At 43.2% G+C, this 15,632-nt stretch overlaps 2 protein-coding genes across 4 annotated transcripts; one reads left to right on the top strand and one right to left on the bottom strand.

The window, feature by feature from the left end:
• Nucleotides 1–10: 10 nt before the first annotated feature.
• On the bottom strand, nucleotides 11–10,707 carry trim24 (tripartite motif containing 24). Of its 3 annotated transcripts, none has more exons than XM_047336412.1 (19): nucleotides 9,947–10,707; nucleotides 9,589–9,707; nucleotides 9,339–9,486; nucleotides 8,712–8,844; nucleotides 8,403–8,519; nucleotides 8,070–8,184; nucleotides 7,832–7,978; nucleotides 7,629–7,743; nucleotides 5,859–5,998; nucleotides 5,462–5,707; nucleotides 5,144–5,266; nucleotides 4,867–5,014; nucleotides 4,554–4,611; nucleotides 3,939–4,065; nucleotides 3,308–3,609; nucleotides 1,950–2,061; nucleotides 1,721–1,795; nucleotides 1,058–1,219; nucleotides 11–796 (listed from the first exon to the last, which is right to left on the bottom strand). In XM_047336412.1, exons 1-19 carry the CDS (start codon nucleotides 10,218–10,220, stop codon nucleotides 146–148), a joined length of 3,312 nt encoding a protein of 1,103 aa, XP_047192368.1. In that variant the 5' UTR covers nucleotides 10,221–10,707; the 3' UTR covers nucleotides 11–145. The 3 variants fall into 3 exon arrangements, with proteins under 3 accessions (XP_047192368.1, XP_047192369.1, XP_035469897.2); XM_047336413.1 differs by having other exon boundaries at nucleotides 5,462–5,686; nucleotides 5,862–5,998; nucleotides 9,947–10,706; XM_035614004.2 differs by having other exon boundaries at nucleotides 5,862–5,998; nucleotides 9,947–10,706.
• Nucleotides 10,708–12,083: 1,376 nt separating this feature from the next.
• LOC118288246 (aldo-keto reductase family 1 member D1) lies at nucleotides 12,084–15,018 on the top strand. Its single transcript, XM_035614149.2, has 9 exons — nucleotides 12,084–12,286; nucleotides 12,402–12,569; nucleotides 12,695–12,811; nucleotides 12,914–12,991; nucleotides 13,540–13,662; nucleotides 13,827–13,936; nucleotides 14,009–14,174; nucleotides 14,276–14,358; nucleotides 14,449–15,018. The coding sequence occupies exons 1-9, from the start codon at nucleotides 12,137–12,139 to the stop codon at nucleotides 14,489–14,491; spliced, it is 1,038 nt and encodes a 345-aa protein (XP_035470042.1). The 5' UTR covers nucleotides 12,084–12,136; the 3' UTR covers nucleotides 14,492–15,018.
• The last annotated feature ends 614 nt before the right edge of the window (nucleotides 15,019–15,632 follow it).

Genomic DNA, 15,632 nt, shown 5'->3' on the forward strand with positions numbered 1-15,632 from the left:
CCGCCCCCTTTTCCCCTCCCAAATTGTAAATATAACATAGTACAAAAAATGTTCTGATTGCAGCAAATTGGAGGTCCCCACTGGGGCCGATTCTGCGGAAGACTGAAATCATCTTTTGTGCAGTCTCTTCCCTGATGCGGTCCATCTATCCCGCCTCCTCTGTGGCCGTGTCTGCGGGGGCCGCCGCCTCCTCCTCCTCCTCCTCCTGGGTGTCGGGTGACTCCACAGTCTCGTCTGTAGGGAGCTGAGGGCTCTCCTCTTTCGGGGAGCCGGGAGCCACTTTGTCTTTTGTTTCACTATCGGCGGCAGCAGCAGCAGCAGCAGCAGCAGCAGCAGCAGCAGCAGCAGCAGTCAAAGAGCTTTTCACCTCCTCCGCAGGAGCCTCCTCATCCTTCTTGACCTCGTCTGCGAGCGGAGTGCCGTCCACGGCGGCCGCCTCCTTCTCCTCCTTCTCCTCCGTCTCCTCCTTCTCCTTTTCACTCGTGTCGGTCGCCTTCTCCTCCGTTTCTGACCTTTCCCCCTCAACCGGGGCTGCCGCTTCTTCCAGAGGAGCCAAATCCTCTTCTATGGGGGGGATTCCTTCTCCTGCCCGACTTTGTGGTTTATCATCTTCCACGGGCGCCATGCCTTCCTCCATCGTCTCCTCCTCTTCTTCTTCATCTATCTCGTCCTCCAGAGGAGGGATCATCTGTTCTTCCCTTCCGCCGGCGAATATCATGTCTGGGTAGACCAGCTTCAGCTGTTCCTCAAAGTAGTCCTCCAAGTACAGGCCTGCACTCCCCACCTCTGAGGTCACCTGTAGAGCCGGTGCACAGAAACGTGAAGAAAATATGTACTTGGGTAAAAACTCAAACTCCTGCAAATGATTGTTTGGGGTCTGACTGTAAGTCAACTCGTATCAATCAAGGAAAGTTTAATCAAGGACGACAGGAGTTGGTTGTAGATATTCACAGACGCAAAAAGAACTGAGACGTCATCAATTCAAATTTTCTTGGATAACCATGACCTGGATGACATTTTATTAAAAAAATTAACAAAAAATAAAAAACATGTTTACCTTGTAGTATTTTGCACAGTTGAAAAATATTAGCCTGACGTCTGCGACGAATCCCTCTGGACAACTGTAACTTTCGCCCTCCTTCGACTTCGACTCCAGTTTCCTCTTCACTATGGACAAATCCATCGGAAACTGGATCAGCTCCTTGTACCTTCTCGTCTCCTACGTGGGAAAATTATCAAAATATGTAAGCACCCTTAGCAGCAGATATGAGAATCAGATTTTTTTTTATTGCCACTTTCAAAAACAACTAATTTTGAAAATAAAAAGACATATTAAATATATATATTTAAATATGAACTTATTAGGATTTTTAGAAACTCACATTGGCATGGTGGTGTTACTGTAACTAAGCATCTTAACACAGGAACATTTTGCCTGAGGTAGTGAACTGTGGTAGAAAATCACATCTATCAGATCGCACTGTAGTTGGCAATTCTCCACTGGAATTAAAATACTAAGTCTACCTTCTCTTCATTTATAAGTCATAAAAGTGAAATCCAATAATCTTCTCTATGAACTAATAAAAGTTACTTTCACTGCATCTTATTTTTACTGACTCAAAGTCTCTTCACAACACTGTTCACCGGTTAAGCACTCTTTCCTCACCAGATTTGTTGTTTTTTTTACTTCACGGACAAAATACTGAACACAGGGCCTTACCGACGGAGAGGCCGCCTGCTGGAAGTCGGTGCTGAAGTCGTTGCAGAACAGACGCAGGAGCAACCTCTCGCACCTCTGTACAATTAAAAAGGAGGCAACATTAGGTTCAATTAATTAAATCCGTTTGGCACATCACGTTTTGTTGGAAGAGAATTGTGGAAGGAAAAAAAACAATTTTTTGTCTGCCAATAACCCGGGACAACCCGGCTTTGGTAGTGAAAGCACGTACCCGTCTGTCAACCGGTGGGATTCTGTATGACACGACGTCATCCTTGCTGTCACAGTTGTACACCATCTCAGGTGAGACGAGGTCTCGGCAGAACGAGCAGAACCACTCGCCGCTGCGGAGAGAAGAAGCCGTTAGGTCACATTCAAGGATCGACCATTCACTGCAGAGCGAGATCAAGACCGTCCTCTCTCATCATTAGTGTTAACGTACGGTCTTCTACTCAGCATTAGAAAAAACTGGTAGTACTGTCCATATTATACAAGTGATATCCAACATGTATGACATGTTCTATAAAGAGAGTAATACTTGTATTCTCTCGAAAAAACGATCCAAACGTTTAAGGGAAGGTAAGACTGACCCCAGTTGACTTGCTAGCACCACAATAACATCTAAAGGTATAAAACATTAATAACTCTGAAACTCAATTTCATTTAGAACGCAAGAAATTAAGGGTTTTTATGTTGTTAAGCGAATGGTAATTACAACAATTATGGGCAAGTAAAAACTATACTAAGGGTTCCTACACATTTTACATTTTAAAATGGCATTCTTTTTCCAGACTTCACTGTAGATTTTTCAGACCATAATTGACATCAGAGTACAAACAGCTAAATATTTATTAAGGAAATATTATTATAAAAAAAGAATATTATTTTGTAAATGAATCATTTAAAAATCCAACTGTTAACATATTACATTCTGACTGTATTTTGCTATTATGTTGCACTTCGTTCACAAAAATTTGTGGTTTCTCCAGAGAGTTGATTGTGATGTTCATGTGCGAGTCTAATAATTGATATACTGATACCTCCGATTCTGACGTTACCTGTTCAGCGACTAATTCTCATATTAAAAGATTGATATTTTAAACTCAGTAATTTGGGGTAAATGTGTATTTTATCATCAACACAGTTCAAAGTACAAAGTAACTAGCTTTCACCAGGATCATCTAAATAGGTATCTAAATATACTAAATGATTCCCTGGACTAGAGAGAGTGAGACAGATCGTTGGCATTCTAAAATCTTTGGATTTACGTCTGTTTACACTTCAGTCTGTTTACACTTCAGTCTGTTTACACTAATATATACTCTCCCTTCTTTTTTCCATCAAATCATTTAATATAATTCCATACTTTTCCAAACTACGTAGGAACCCTGGATACTTATGTTTGACTAGGACAAAATGTGCAGCAAAAATCACACAGACAGGTTGCAGATGAGACTGACACTCTCTCCCTCATGTATCATATCATTTATTCATCTTTTCCTATTTATTCTTGGGATGGCTCCCGACATAGTATTCTCATCGTGTAACTGTGCGAACGTGAGCCGTGAGCGTTTAAGATCTCGCTGTCACCTGGGAGACTCGTGCAGCGTGGGAATGTGGCAGGACAGGTGGAAAACTTTGGGACACTTGTCGCAACAGAGCAGCTCCCCTCCATTCTGACACACGGCGCACCAGTCCTCGTTGGGATCTTCCTCGGGCTCCGCCCTCTTTTCAGACTCCGCCTGCGCTGCGGGCTGAGGACGCGGCTCGCTGCCGGCGGCGAACCCGGATCCAGGGGCCAGGTCCGAGACGGATGCCTTCTGCTGCTGTCGGGGCTTTGACTGAGCCCCCGTGCTGCTGTCAGGCAGGCTGGACCCTACACTGGACTGCACCTGCAGGCAATGGAAATGCAGGATATATATATATATATATATATATATATATACACAAAATCAGATACATAGCCGGCCCAAGTATTTATTGAGCCGAATTTGGTGGCCCCCTGGTGGCCACAAGCATCGGCTTAGCTCGCTTATATGTCATGTCGGCTCCTATTAGATACAATGACAAAAAAAAAGACAATGGGAAAGTGATCACTTGATATTGTTGACTGCGGATTCAGCAGAATAGTCCTTTATACTTAGGAACTGCTAACTATGCCATTTTCAGGTTGAAGTAAAACAAAATATTATACAACCAAATATAGAATCTTTTCTCTTACAAAACGAACTTCATCCTCGTCCTCCGGTTCGTCTTTGATGACGATAACGGGCCCTGGGGAAAACCTTCTCCGGCGCTTGGCTGGGGGGGCAGGCGGTGGCTCAGAAGTCTGCTTCCAGGAAGACGTCCTTCAGCACACAAGATTGCCAATGACAAGAGAAGGGAAAATTGTGATGTTTTCACCCCTGTCCTTTGGTTGATTGGTTGGTTTCTTTGTCAAATGGATTTCTCAAAAACTACTGAACTGAATCGCCACAAAACCTGGTGGAAGGATGCGACATGGGCCAGGAAAGAACTCATTCAATTATGGGCTATACATTTTATGGGTTTTCTCTTTGTCCATGTCCCATCCTTTCACCAGGTTTCGTGGAACTCCGCTCTGTGGTTTTTGCTAATGATCCAGCTCACAAGCAAAAACAAACAAACCAACTGGGGTGAAAACAACCTCCTTCACAGAGGTGATGAGAAAACGTAAGGCTAAGTAGACGAGTAGTGAACGTTGCAGACTGTAAATATCATGCATAGATACAGGCAACATTTTCACAGTAATTCAACTTAATGTACAGAAAACAATTTAAAAGGTCAGTTTGATCTGGGATTTAGGAACTTTTCTTACCCTGTGCCTCTGTCTGAAGAAGACGGTTTGGCCATCGGGGAATTCTGCCTTGCTTGAACTTGAGAAGAGAGGACGAGAAGAAAAAAAAGACTTTGAAAATTTGGAAGTCATGACGACATGTTATGCACAAATCACTTTTTCAGTGTGTATCTGTGAAGCCTGTGGGCCCACAAACTGTAAAAAAGACCACACTCATTTTTTATGAGCTGGCTATGCCCTACAGCCTGAGATATGCCAGGAGAAACTAAGATTTATTCCCATATTCGGGTAAGATTTTTAGGGGCTGAGGCTAGATCACAGCCTGTATACTGACCTGCTATGTGGTTGAGTGTGATCGTCTTGTCCGCAGGTCCTGTGGGCAGACTTGAACCGTAGCTGGATTTGGGGATGGAGATGGTGATGGAGGGGACAGACACGGTGGGCTCACTCCTCTTCATGAAGGAGGACTCTGGCACACCCCTCTGAGGAAAACAAAGCAAAGATTGGGTATGATTGACGCATCGTCACAATTACTCAAGTCAAAGTGGAGTAGCACTTTCTCTCTGCTAATGTAACAATAAGAAAATCTCTTTGGTTGCTTTGCTACAGACCTGATGTAGCGACGTCTGTGTAGCTGCTCCGGTGGGCAGAGGCTGCGAGTAGCGAGAAGTGCCCTGCAACACATCCATGGGTTTAGGAGGGAAGCTGGAGCTATGGATCAGTTCTCTCAGGGACTACATGTAGAAAAAAATAGAATATAATAGAATAAGTCAGGTTTTATAAATTAGAAATACATCAAATAAATCCAAATACAGTCCGAGGAACAAAATATTGGTACAATAAAATGGAAAACAAGTTGCCCATGTGTGGCATACAAGACTTACAGTAAATTGACACATCCACCTTCTAATGTGTCTACCTGCACTTACCTGAGCAGATGGGAAGCCTGTGTTGTGAAGCATGGAGGAGGTGGGGCTCCTTGCGTTAGGGTGGGAGCTCCCGTACCTGCGTGCCGGTTGCGCCACGCTGGGGGGTCCCTGGGAGGGGGAGGACCCGCCGTAGATGGGCCTGGTCGGTGGTGGAGGGCCAGGGGGTCCCGGGAGCCTAACGCTCTGGTTCCAGGACCAGTAGTTGGGATGGGGCTGTCTGTGGGACTGTTGGGAAAGCTTGTCAACCTTGGACAAAGGGGTGGTGGAACAGTTTCAGTGCTGGAAGAGGCTGTGCTTTATGTCTACTCTGTAAAATCTATAACTTAAAAAGACAAATAAAGGGCATGAGAATGTTTCATGGTATTCAACGCAAGAAGAGACAGGGAATCAAAACAACTACCTGCATTTGGAGCTGGGCCAGCGTGCTCTGTCGCTGCTGAGCTGAGAGGGACAGAGCTCCGGCGGGTGCCTCCGCTCTGGGAGCTGTTTGGTTGGGGACGGGCGGCCGTCCCGGGCCCCTTTCTACCACAAGAGAACCTGGACGAATCAAGCAAACGGTTACTAAACAATTCTGAATTCTCATGTGCCGACCCACCATGACGTCACCCATTGGTTTGTGAGCTGCAGTTTTGAATCCTTGAGTTAAGCACTTTGGCCAGGCGCCATCTTGGTTTTTTTTAGACCAGAAGTAACCATATTTGGAGGAGCAGGGGAGTGGGGTCTGACGGCGACCTCGTCCACTCCACGTCCACCTTGAACTACAACCTGCAACTATAGGACTGTCAATCACACCACACGCTCCAATACATACCATGCTTTATCATCTATTTTACTCTAATATGGGAACATCACAAAATGAACATCATGCTGTATTGAAGAAGACTAAGAACTAGCGATTGAGACCATAAACACTTCAAGACAATGTTTACTGACGTTATTAATCATGTGAGTCATTTTTTCACAGGCTTTTCTTTAGAAACTGACTTATTTTTCTAACCAGCATTTGTGTCAGTGTAATAAAGGACTCTACAAAGATCAAAAACGATGCAGCAGCACAACTAGACATTTCCTCTTTTTCAACCACTCGACTGGTGGTGATGAAACTTTGGTCTGGGAGTCGGATGCATTGGACTAGTAGCGGCTAGTGTATCCCAGAGCTGCTAGCCAGCTCGTAGCGGCTAGTGAGCTCACTTCTATCAAACTCAAAACCTTTGGATTTTTGCCAACCGACACAGACTCGTGTGACACCACTCAAGGCAAACTATCAAATCACAAAAGGTTTTATCCGGTGCTGTTTTCCCCCATAAAGGCGGTAGAACTACCTGACAAATGCAAACAAATTTTGATATGTAAAATTCATTATCCTCCTCTGCTGCCTTTCAGACACTGATGTGCTTTATTTTATTTTGCGGTTTTTCATCTAGATGTATTTCACATTTTCTCCTCTGCTTTATTCAGTAATAATAAACCAAAAGGTGTCCCAAAACAAATGAGAACATTGACCGGAGTCATGTTTCACGGATACATTTCTCTTGATGGTTTAGGGATAAAAGGACTAAGCTAATTTAAATCAAAAAACATTTTAACTGAGACAGCAGAAGCAGTAATGATAAATATCTGATAAATATACAGGTGAGTTGTCCAGTTTTGAGACTATTGTTAGCATCACAAAGCACAAATAAGCACATACACGTGCTTAAAATCAACAAGAAGATAATGCACAACATAATATTGTCAAGTGCAAACATAACACTGGTAAAACTGCTATTTGGGCCAGAGGCATAAAATATGCAAATTTAAACCGGTCTTGTTTACGACATCCAAAAGCCCGCTTGCGAAGATAAAATGAAGGTACGGGAAGACGTGGCCAACACTTCATGCTAAGAAACAGTTAATTACTATGAGAATTTCCTTTAAAAAGAAGAATATATATTTCCTCTTCCTGATTTTTTTTAACATCATAGAAAATCAAGGAGGCTGCATCCAACCTCTATACAATGAGAATCACTTGAAATGACAAAAAAAAAGTCAAAAGGCAAAACAAACTTTTCACACTAAACAGTCTAGAAATCAGAGGGAAACATTTGTTATCTCACAATCGGCCAGCAGTAAGTATTACATTGATAAATGTATTTATAGTGGACGTTTTAGCTTATGCAAGTCTTACCGAGGTCCACATTGGTGGCCCAGAATCCAGAGCGACACTGAAAGCGAACAGTACTCTGGGGGACGATGGAGGGATTACAGCTTGCTCTCATCAGGTAGTGGATCTGGTAAAGGATCTAGGAGACAAAAAAAAATTTCCCAGTGTCACTGGAATAATAAAACATTTGTTGAATTTTATGAAATAATTACTGGGGAAAAACTTACCAGTCTCTTGCAATACAGGAGGGCTGTTCCACTGTGGCTGGCTGTGGCCCATTTCGTGAAGCTAATGACATGGTCAAGGTGCCTGCTCAGCGAGTTGACGTCGTCCTGCTGCTTTTTCAAACCCACCTCGTGTTCCTTAGTTAGACCCTGAGAGTGCATGTGAAATATAAGAAAACATGATCGCATGATTGGCTTTAAAAAAGTCATTATTTATTGACAATAAATTAAAACACCGCACCTCAAGCTGGTTGACCAGAATCTTCCCCTTCCTGTTGATCTCCATGATCAAATTACAGATGGACTTCTTTATTTCATTCGTTACAGCTTTGCGGTTTTCTTCGACTTGTTGAAGCCTGGGAGAATCAAAGTAGGTCGAGAGATCGTTGTCATAGCATGCCTTACATTAACCAAGCACCACTTTGAATATAATTAAATTGGCCCATAAAACACATGCAGTATTTCACTGTTTTAGGGGAAGCGATTAGCTGAAGTAATATATTCCAAACATAATTTTGAAATGCATATAAAACAGAAACTCTGATCAAGCTCCAGGTGTTGAGGAGGACTTTACCCAGAGCTGATACAGCTGGAAACGTCCTGGATGGCCTTTCTCTTGTCTTGCAACTGCTGCGTCATGTTCTCCAGGTACTGCCTGTGGTTCCTGTACGCATCCTCCAAAAACTGGTAGCTAGACACAAAGAATATCGAATTCTGTGGTGAATTTCTTTTTCTGTCACCTGGATTAATCACTGGGTATTCTTGGTAACAGGCAATGGCTTTTAAAACACTCAAATATATGTATGTATGTATATATATATATATATATATATATATATATATATATATATATATATTTATTTTTTTTTTAAACATTTCCTACTTGTGATCTTTGTGCTTCAGCAGCTGACAGTCACGACAGGTGAGTCGGTCACACGTCTCACAGAAGAGCTTCAGTGGCTCCTGCTTGTGGACATCACAAAACACTGGCTTCTGCGCGGAAAACCCGACCGCCTCTGCGACACAGATGAATGGCAAATTCAATTACACAAAGAAATGTAATGGCTCAAATTTTTAGCTCAGCATTTCAAGAAATCTATATCGACACTGTAGACCGCGCACCTCTCTTCACTGGTTAAATGGTAAAAGGTCAATGTCACTTGTCAATGTTTTGTTTTCTGGGGGCACAATTAGGTGGTTTGCTGTCTAGCAGCATTCAAGCGATATCAAAACATGACAATATTTCTTGTATACGTGAAAAAAGCTTTCTCGCGGACGAGTATCCAGCTGCAGCTCGAATAATGTCAGAGTCTGAGAGCGTCGAATACGCCCCGGCCACGTTTAAATCGTTTGTGCGGCTGCATTTTGGGAAAAATTAAAGTAGAACTGGAGTGATGATAATGCATCGTAACATCCCTAAAGTCCAGAAAACATGACTACTTATTGATTGTAGACTCATGTCACAGAAAATGGCTTTGCCCAAACACACGCACACGCACACGCCTACTACCTGGAGACATCTCTTCCTTCTGGCGTATGGTGTGATCCCTGGTGAACTTCACCCGTTGGTGCGCCTCGACGCACGTCAAGCACAGAAACTCGACGCACTCCACACAGTAACCTGTTGCCTCCGTGTTGTCGTCACAGCTCATGCACACCTATCAAAGACACAGAGAAGAGACGCAACTAATTCCTTTTTTTTCTCATTTTCCCACGGTCGTGAGAGGAAAGGCTTCGGGAGCGCGCGGGCGACGGCCAACCTGGCTGGTTTTCTCCACGGTGCTGCTCGGCACCTCCGCAGAGTCCTTGACAAAGAAGTTGTCCAGCACGTCCATCTCCCAGAATTCCTGTCTGCACACTGGACATCGAATGGCACCCACTGCAGGAGCGACAGAGCAGATCCGTCAGTTTGAGCTGCCGGCTCACACAGGCATCGGTCGTATCGGCTCTCAGACTTTATTCGTTGTAAAGATACATATTCTCTGGGTAGCCTGACATGCTTTACATCTATCCTGGCACAAGAGAGCTCCTGGGACACAGCCTAAAATGTTCCATCAACAACAACAACAACAACAACAACAACAACAGCTGTATGAGGTTCTGACAAGATGCTCTCACGTGGTTTGCTGTTGTCGACCTGGCCGTGCGCGTCCCGCCGCGGGTCGGCGCTCCGGAAGGGCGCCGGCAGACACCTCTTGCAGAGGGAGTGGAGGCACGGCAGCAGCTTGGGCTCCCTGTTGTGGAAGCTCAGCTTGCAGACGGGACAGGTGTCCATGAGCCCGAAGGCGCCCGGCTGCTTCGACCGCTCCTCCTCGGCGGGCAGACTCTCCGCCTCGTTCTCCACGATGATGACAATGTCGTCGCTGTCAACGTTTTCGGCGCTTTCGTCCATTTTCCCCCGCACACCCCCTACTACCAATCTTTAGAGCCAGCCAATCAATCGAGCGTTGCGATTGGAAACAAAGGGGCAGCCTTTAATTCGAACGTAACGCAGCAAGTAGAGACTATAACCGCTAATGTTGTGCATTGCAACTTTACAGAAACCTCTATTTCACCCGATCATGGCGGTTTATTAACCGGCGCGCCAACCGCTGTAGTTTGGGTCCACTTATTTCCGTAATGGAAGCTAACTTAGCAATGTAGCTTGTTTGGGCTGCACGTTCGCTCGAGTCAATAGATGAAGGGAATCCCCGGGTTCGCAGCGGTTCTTATCAACACTATTATAGGATATCGGCGCCGCAGTCACACGCGGATTCAACTTATGCTACATACATGGTGTGTTGAAGCTCATACATCCACGGGGAGAGGGCGACCATCTGTGCCTTCGTCTCTCAAAACACAAACGATGTATTACCCATGATGCACTGCGGGGATTTAAAGCCACAGCGCCTGGTTCGCCGTCGTTGTCGACGTCGCTTCGGCTCAAGTCAAGTCAAGCTTTATTAATATAATGATAATAATAATTTTATTTGTATAGCACCTTTCAGAAGTAGCTAAACAAAGTGCTTTCACAAAAACATACAAATTACACAGACAATGACAATTTGGATTCCAACAATAATAATACGGTTTTCAGGTCACATAAAAAAAAGATATACAAATTATCAATACTAATAAAGCACATTTAAAACAACCGACGGTTGACCAAACTGCTGTACAGGTCGATGAACAACACAATACAATAAGTAAAATAGTACACATAAAATACAATAAAAGTAAAAAAAAACAACCAAAAAACAGTCTGAATTAAAAGCCAGGGGAAAAACAAGTCAGTTTTCAACAAGGATTTAAAAACCCTCTAGGGTCTGGGCAGGTCTAATGTGTGTGGGCAGGCTATTCCAGAGCCTAGGGGCAGCCTAGGTCACCTCTGGTTTTTAATCTAGTCCTATAAGGGACGTCCAGCAGCAGTTGATAAGCCGACCTCAGTGATCTGGCTGGAGTGTGACGATTTAAAAAGTTCAGCTAAGTACAGAGCTGCCAGCCGATTTAAAGCTTTAAAAGCAGGCAACACAAGTTTAAAATCAACCCTGAAGCGGACAGGGAGCCAGTGGAGTGAGGCCAGAACTGGTGTAATGTGGTCGCACCTTTATGTTGTTGTTGTGGTTACAAAACAAAGACGCAGTGAAAATGATTAATGTAGTCAATATGTTTTATGTCCTTACTCTTGCGTCCTTTTTCATTTCTTTATCTATTCTTTTTCTTTTCTTTATTTTATGCAATTTCTTGCTTTATTATGTAGTCATTGCTGGTGATTTTGGACTCACTGAAGATGTGTGTTTTGTTCTTGTGGCTGTTGTTGTTGACAGCTTGAAATAAAATAAAAAAATATAAAAAATAAATGCAACCAGAAAAATGTGTTGTAACTAATTGCATTTATGCTTATGTTTGGCCCTGACCCGCATAAACAACACCACGTATTTCTTTACGAGCTTCATGGTAAAAAACACAGAAGGACCTGGTTCATAAATGTGGAGGTTATAGGGGTTAAAGGAAAGCCCCTAACATGACATTCCAGAGGAAGAAAACGTAAAACCACATGTGCTACTCACATTACATATATTGACAAAGAGACACGACAAGAGCTGATATCACAGGGATGTGACGATTTGTTAAAAAAAAACAAAAAACGGTGACGCCAAGGAGTGGAGCCTCCTCTGGGATTTAATCAGTGACAGATCATATGACAACAGCCCTGGGAGGAGTCAAAGTCCTCATTGTGTGTGCTCAGATGTTTGAACTGTTGTTCCAAAGTCCAGCCTCGCTGCATCATATTATATTCTCAGACCCGGGGTATCAAGAACAGACTGCATGCAGCAGCAGCAGCAGCAGCAGCGAAAGTTTGGGAATTTTTACACTTTGCTGAGGATGAACTTAACGGCTGAGGACCACTCCATCCCTCTGAGTGATGGGAACAGCATACCTCTGATAGGACTGGGGACTTATGGGGACCCACGCACGGTAAGACACAAAGCTAAATGCGTCAGATTGCAGATGTACACTGTTCACTCTGTGACTTCAGAGATATTATTCCCTGTGTTCATTTCTCTCTCTCTCTTTCTGTCTTCTTGACAAGACCCCCAAAGGATCCGCATATGAATCAGTAAAACTGGCCATTGACACAGGGTACAGACACTTTGATGGGGCTTTGGTCTATTTCAACGAACATGAGGTGGGACAAGCAATAAGGGAAAAGATTGCAGATGGAACCGTGAAGAGAGAGGAAATCTTCTACTGTGGAAAGGTTTGCAGAATTGACTTGTTTGTGTGTGTGTGTGTGTGTGAAAAGTTCTTGAAGTTCGTCCAACTGAAAGGCTGCACAGCAAATGCCAAATGTCATAACTGTTTTTTGTGCACTTTGCTACGCAGTTGTGGAACACATTCCATCCCCCAGACTTGGTGCGGCCCGCCTTGGAGAAAACTTTGAAGACATTGCAGCTAGATTACATTGACCTGTATATAGTAGAAATGCCGACAGCGTTCAAGGTATACAACTATTCAATATCTCAAGACCTGAAAAACCATTGAATTATTTTACCCCACAAGAATATTACTGAAATACTATAATCTGAATAATAATTTCTTAAGCCAGGAGATACATTCTACCCCAGAGATGAAAGTGGGAAGTACATCTATCATACGACTGACCTCTGTGCGACATGGGAGGTGAGAATTGTTGTCCTACTTTCCATTCAATATTTGAACAAGATAATAATAATATATTTGCATATTCAGGAAGTCTCCCTAACTGCCTCTGTCCTTGTCAACAAATTAACCCTTTTCCTCCCACTTGCCATTTTAAAGCTCACGTAAAAGCTCAAACTGTGTTGCAGAAGTGGGAAAATGTCCTGAGCTTGTGTTAACCACATGCTTATATCAGACAGTCAACAAAAACCCATTCATACATCCATCTGCAGGGTTTCAGGGCTCATTACTGCATCACTCTGTGGGAAAAATCTCAAAACTCAACCAGATAACCAGCGGTGTTAATTGTAACAAGTCATTCACTCACTCACTCATTCACTTCTTATTTATTTTAAGAATGAAGATCAGTTTTCCTTTCCATTCGTAACCATATTACTTCTATTTTAAGGTCAATGTGGAGAGCAGAAATAGATAGACACGTTGTCATAAACACGCGGTCAAGGTCCGCCCCTTGTTGTGTGCCTGTAAAACATTGACAATTGTTTTTCATTTTTTTACGTCTTGGTCAGGCTCTGGAGGCTTGCAAAGATGCCGGGCTTGTGAAGTCTCTCGGAGTATCCAACTTCAACAAGCGACAGCTGGAGCTGATTCTTAACAAACCGGGGCTGAAACACAAGCCTGTCTCAAACCAGGTACAAACACAATAAAGATGCACCTGTATCCTGAAAATAAGGCAAATGATAAGAAAACGATTAACGCTGGGTAGGAGACAGTGCTGACAAAGACAACTAAATGAACAAAGGCAGTGACTCGAGGAATTAACATATAATATTTGTGCTTTTTACAAAAAACATAGGTCGAATGCAATCCCTATTTCACGCAGCCAAAGTTGCTTGAATACTGCCAGCAGAAAGATATTATCATCGTAGGATACAGCCCCTTGGGGACATCTCGAGATGCATCCTGGTATGGGAGAGAAATGCAAATGCGTCACTTTCAGATTATGTGTAACTAACTGTGTAACTTTTAATTAAACAGGGTAAACCTAAAATGCCCGCCACTGTTGGACGATGAGCTCCTGGTCTCTGTGGCTAAGAAGTATAACAAGACCTCAGCCCAGGTGGCCCTGAGGTTCAATGTGCAGAGAGGGGTGGTGGTCATCCCAAAGAGCTTCAACCATGTTCGCATACAGAAGAACTTTGAGGTTTGTTTGCACGGCTCCGGAGAAGTACATCTTGATAAAAACAACAACCCAGAAGTAAAACATGAAATGTGTTGTGACACGTCTGTTTTTAAACACTGCAGATATTCGGCTTCTCTCTCACTGAGGCTGAGATGAAGGCGATTGAGGGGTTGAACAAGGATATTCGTTTTGTGGAGCTCCTCATGTGAGTACAGTGCATACCGCTCATGCTGTGAGTGATGCCGTGCTCCACGGATGAACAAATAATGAATATCTCTTTCCATTTACTCAACAGGTGGTCCGATCACCCTGAGTATCCATTCCATGATGAGTACTAGACACCACAGATCTCAAGACCTCACTGAAATTTGCTCAAATAAGTTTTGCTCGTCAGAAATCCTATTGCTTTTGGCCTGTTACTAACCCTGCTCCTTTTCTTATGAACCGTATATTATAATTATAACCATTATAAATGTATATTTCCATTCTGTGCAACACCCACATTTATTGCTGTATAGCCCATATATTAAAAACTTTAAGAAACCCAACGTAATCTTACAAATCCATATAGATCCTAAACGGCAAACATGCCCTAACCCTCTTTTTGTTTTTTGTTTAGATAGTCCAAGTTTGCACAAATATATATAAGGAAAGTTAAAGTGTGCAATGTTTTTGTGCAAGGGTTTTTAGTTTTGGTTAGTGGTGACACCTAGTGGTTTAGTGGTGAAACCTAGTGGTTGAGCTTGTGCACAGCCCTGAATGAACAGCATGCATTGTTGACATGCTGAGTAAAGCAAGGTGTTTGCTGGTTACAAGACGATGTTAATGATTTAAGAAGAAAATAAATACTGGTGGTCAAACATCAGTTGGAGCGTGGTTTATCTGTACTGGAAGAAAAGCTTTGGGAGCAGATGTATCTGTCAAAGTGCAAGCACAACAATCCATGCGCCACCACGCGAGGTGACAACTATTTAACTATCCTGCAAAGGATCGTGCTCTGGTCTCCCAGCTTCCCTCCCTACACACATTTTTAAACACCTCTAAAATAATGTTGCACACATGTAGCGACTATAACTCATGTAGTACTTGTCAAAGACAGATCCGGAAGTACCACGGCTTGTAAGGCGGAAGTGGAGAATGGGTACTTATTGCATGATTGTAAACTTGTCCAATAGCAACAGTTTAATGTATCATTGTTATTATTGGGCCAAATTGCCATTTATGAATACGATTTTTGAACACAGCAGTAAAATTAAGTAAAGTCTCATATTTGGTAGAACACGACTTGTTTTCGTCGATGCAACGGACCCTTTTATAAAACAATGCTGCCTTAATGTGCTGTTGGATATAGCCCTTGCGCCTATTGAAAAGGTCCGACAAAATGGTATAAAAGACTGTTGAATTCACTTTAACTGTACAAGGTTCCTGAGAATTGGTGACTAAATAGTAGCCATGCCGGTCAGGGCAATTCTGCAACCA

Source organism: Scophthalmus maximus, chromosome 12 (genome assembly GCF_022379125.1).
Source record: "Scophthalmus maximus strain ysfricsl-2021 chromosome 12, ASM2237912v1, whole genome shotgun sequence".
In the NCBI taxonomy this organism is placed as follows: domain Eukaryota; kingdom Metazoa; phylum Chordata; class Actinopteri; order Pleuronectiformes; family Scophthalmidae; genus Scophthalmus; species Scophthalmus maximus.

What these genes read in the sequence shown, in the direction of transcription:
- trim24 (XM_047336412.1), bottom strand. Translation starts at nt 10,220, where the DNA reads ATGGACGAAAGCGCCGAAAACGTTGACAGCGACGACATTGTCATCATC. An exon ending in TCCTGTATTGCAAGAGACTG is followed by an intron (nt 7,744 to 7,831) that starts GTAAGTTTTTCC and finishes TTTGTCTCCTAG; the next exon opens with ATCCTTTACCAGATCCACTA. An exon ending in ACGCTGCACGAGTCTCCCAG is followed by an intron (nt 2,062 to 3,307) that starts GTGACAGCGAGA and finishes TTCTCTCCGCAG; the next exon opens with CGGCGAGTGGTTCTGCTCGT.
- LOC118288246 (XM_035614149.2), top strand. Translation starts at nt 12,137, where the DNA reads ATGCAGCAGCAGCAGCAGCAGCAGCGAAAGTTTGGGAATTTTTACACT. An exon ending in ACCTCTGTGCGACATGGGAG is followed by an intron (nt 12,992 to 13,539) that starts GTGAGAATTGTT and finishes CGTCTTGGTCAG; the next exon opens with GCTCTGGAGGCTTGCAAAGA. An exon ending in GCATACAGAAGAACTTTGAG is followed by an intron (nt 14,175 to 14,275) that starts GTTTGTTTGCAC and finishes TAAACACTGCAG; the next exon opens with ATATTCGGCTTCTCTCTCAC.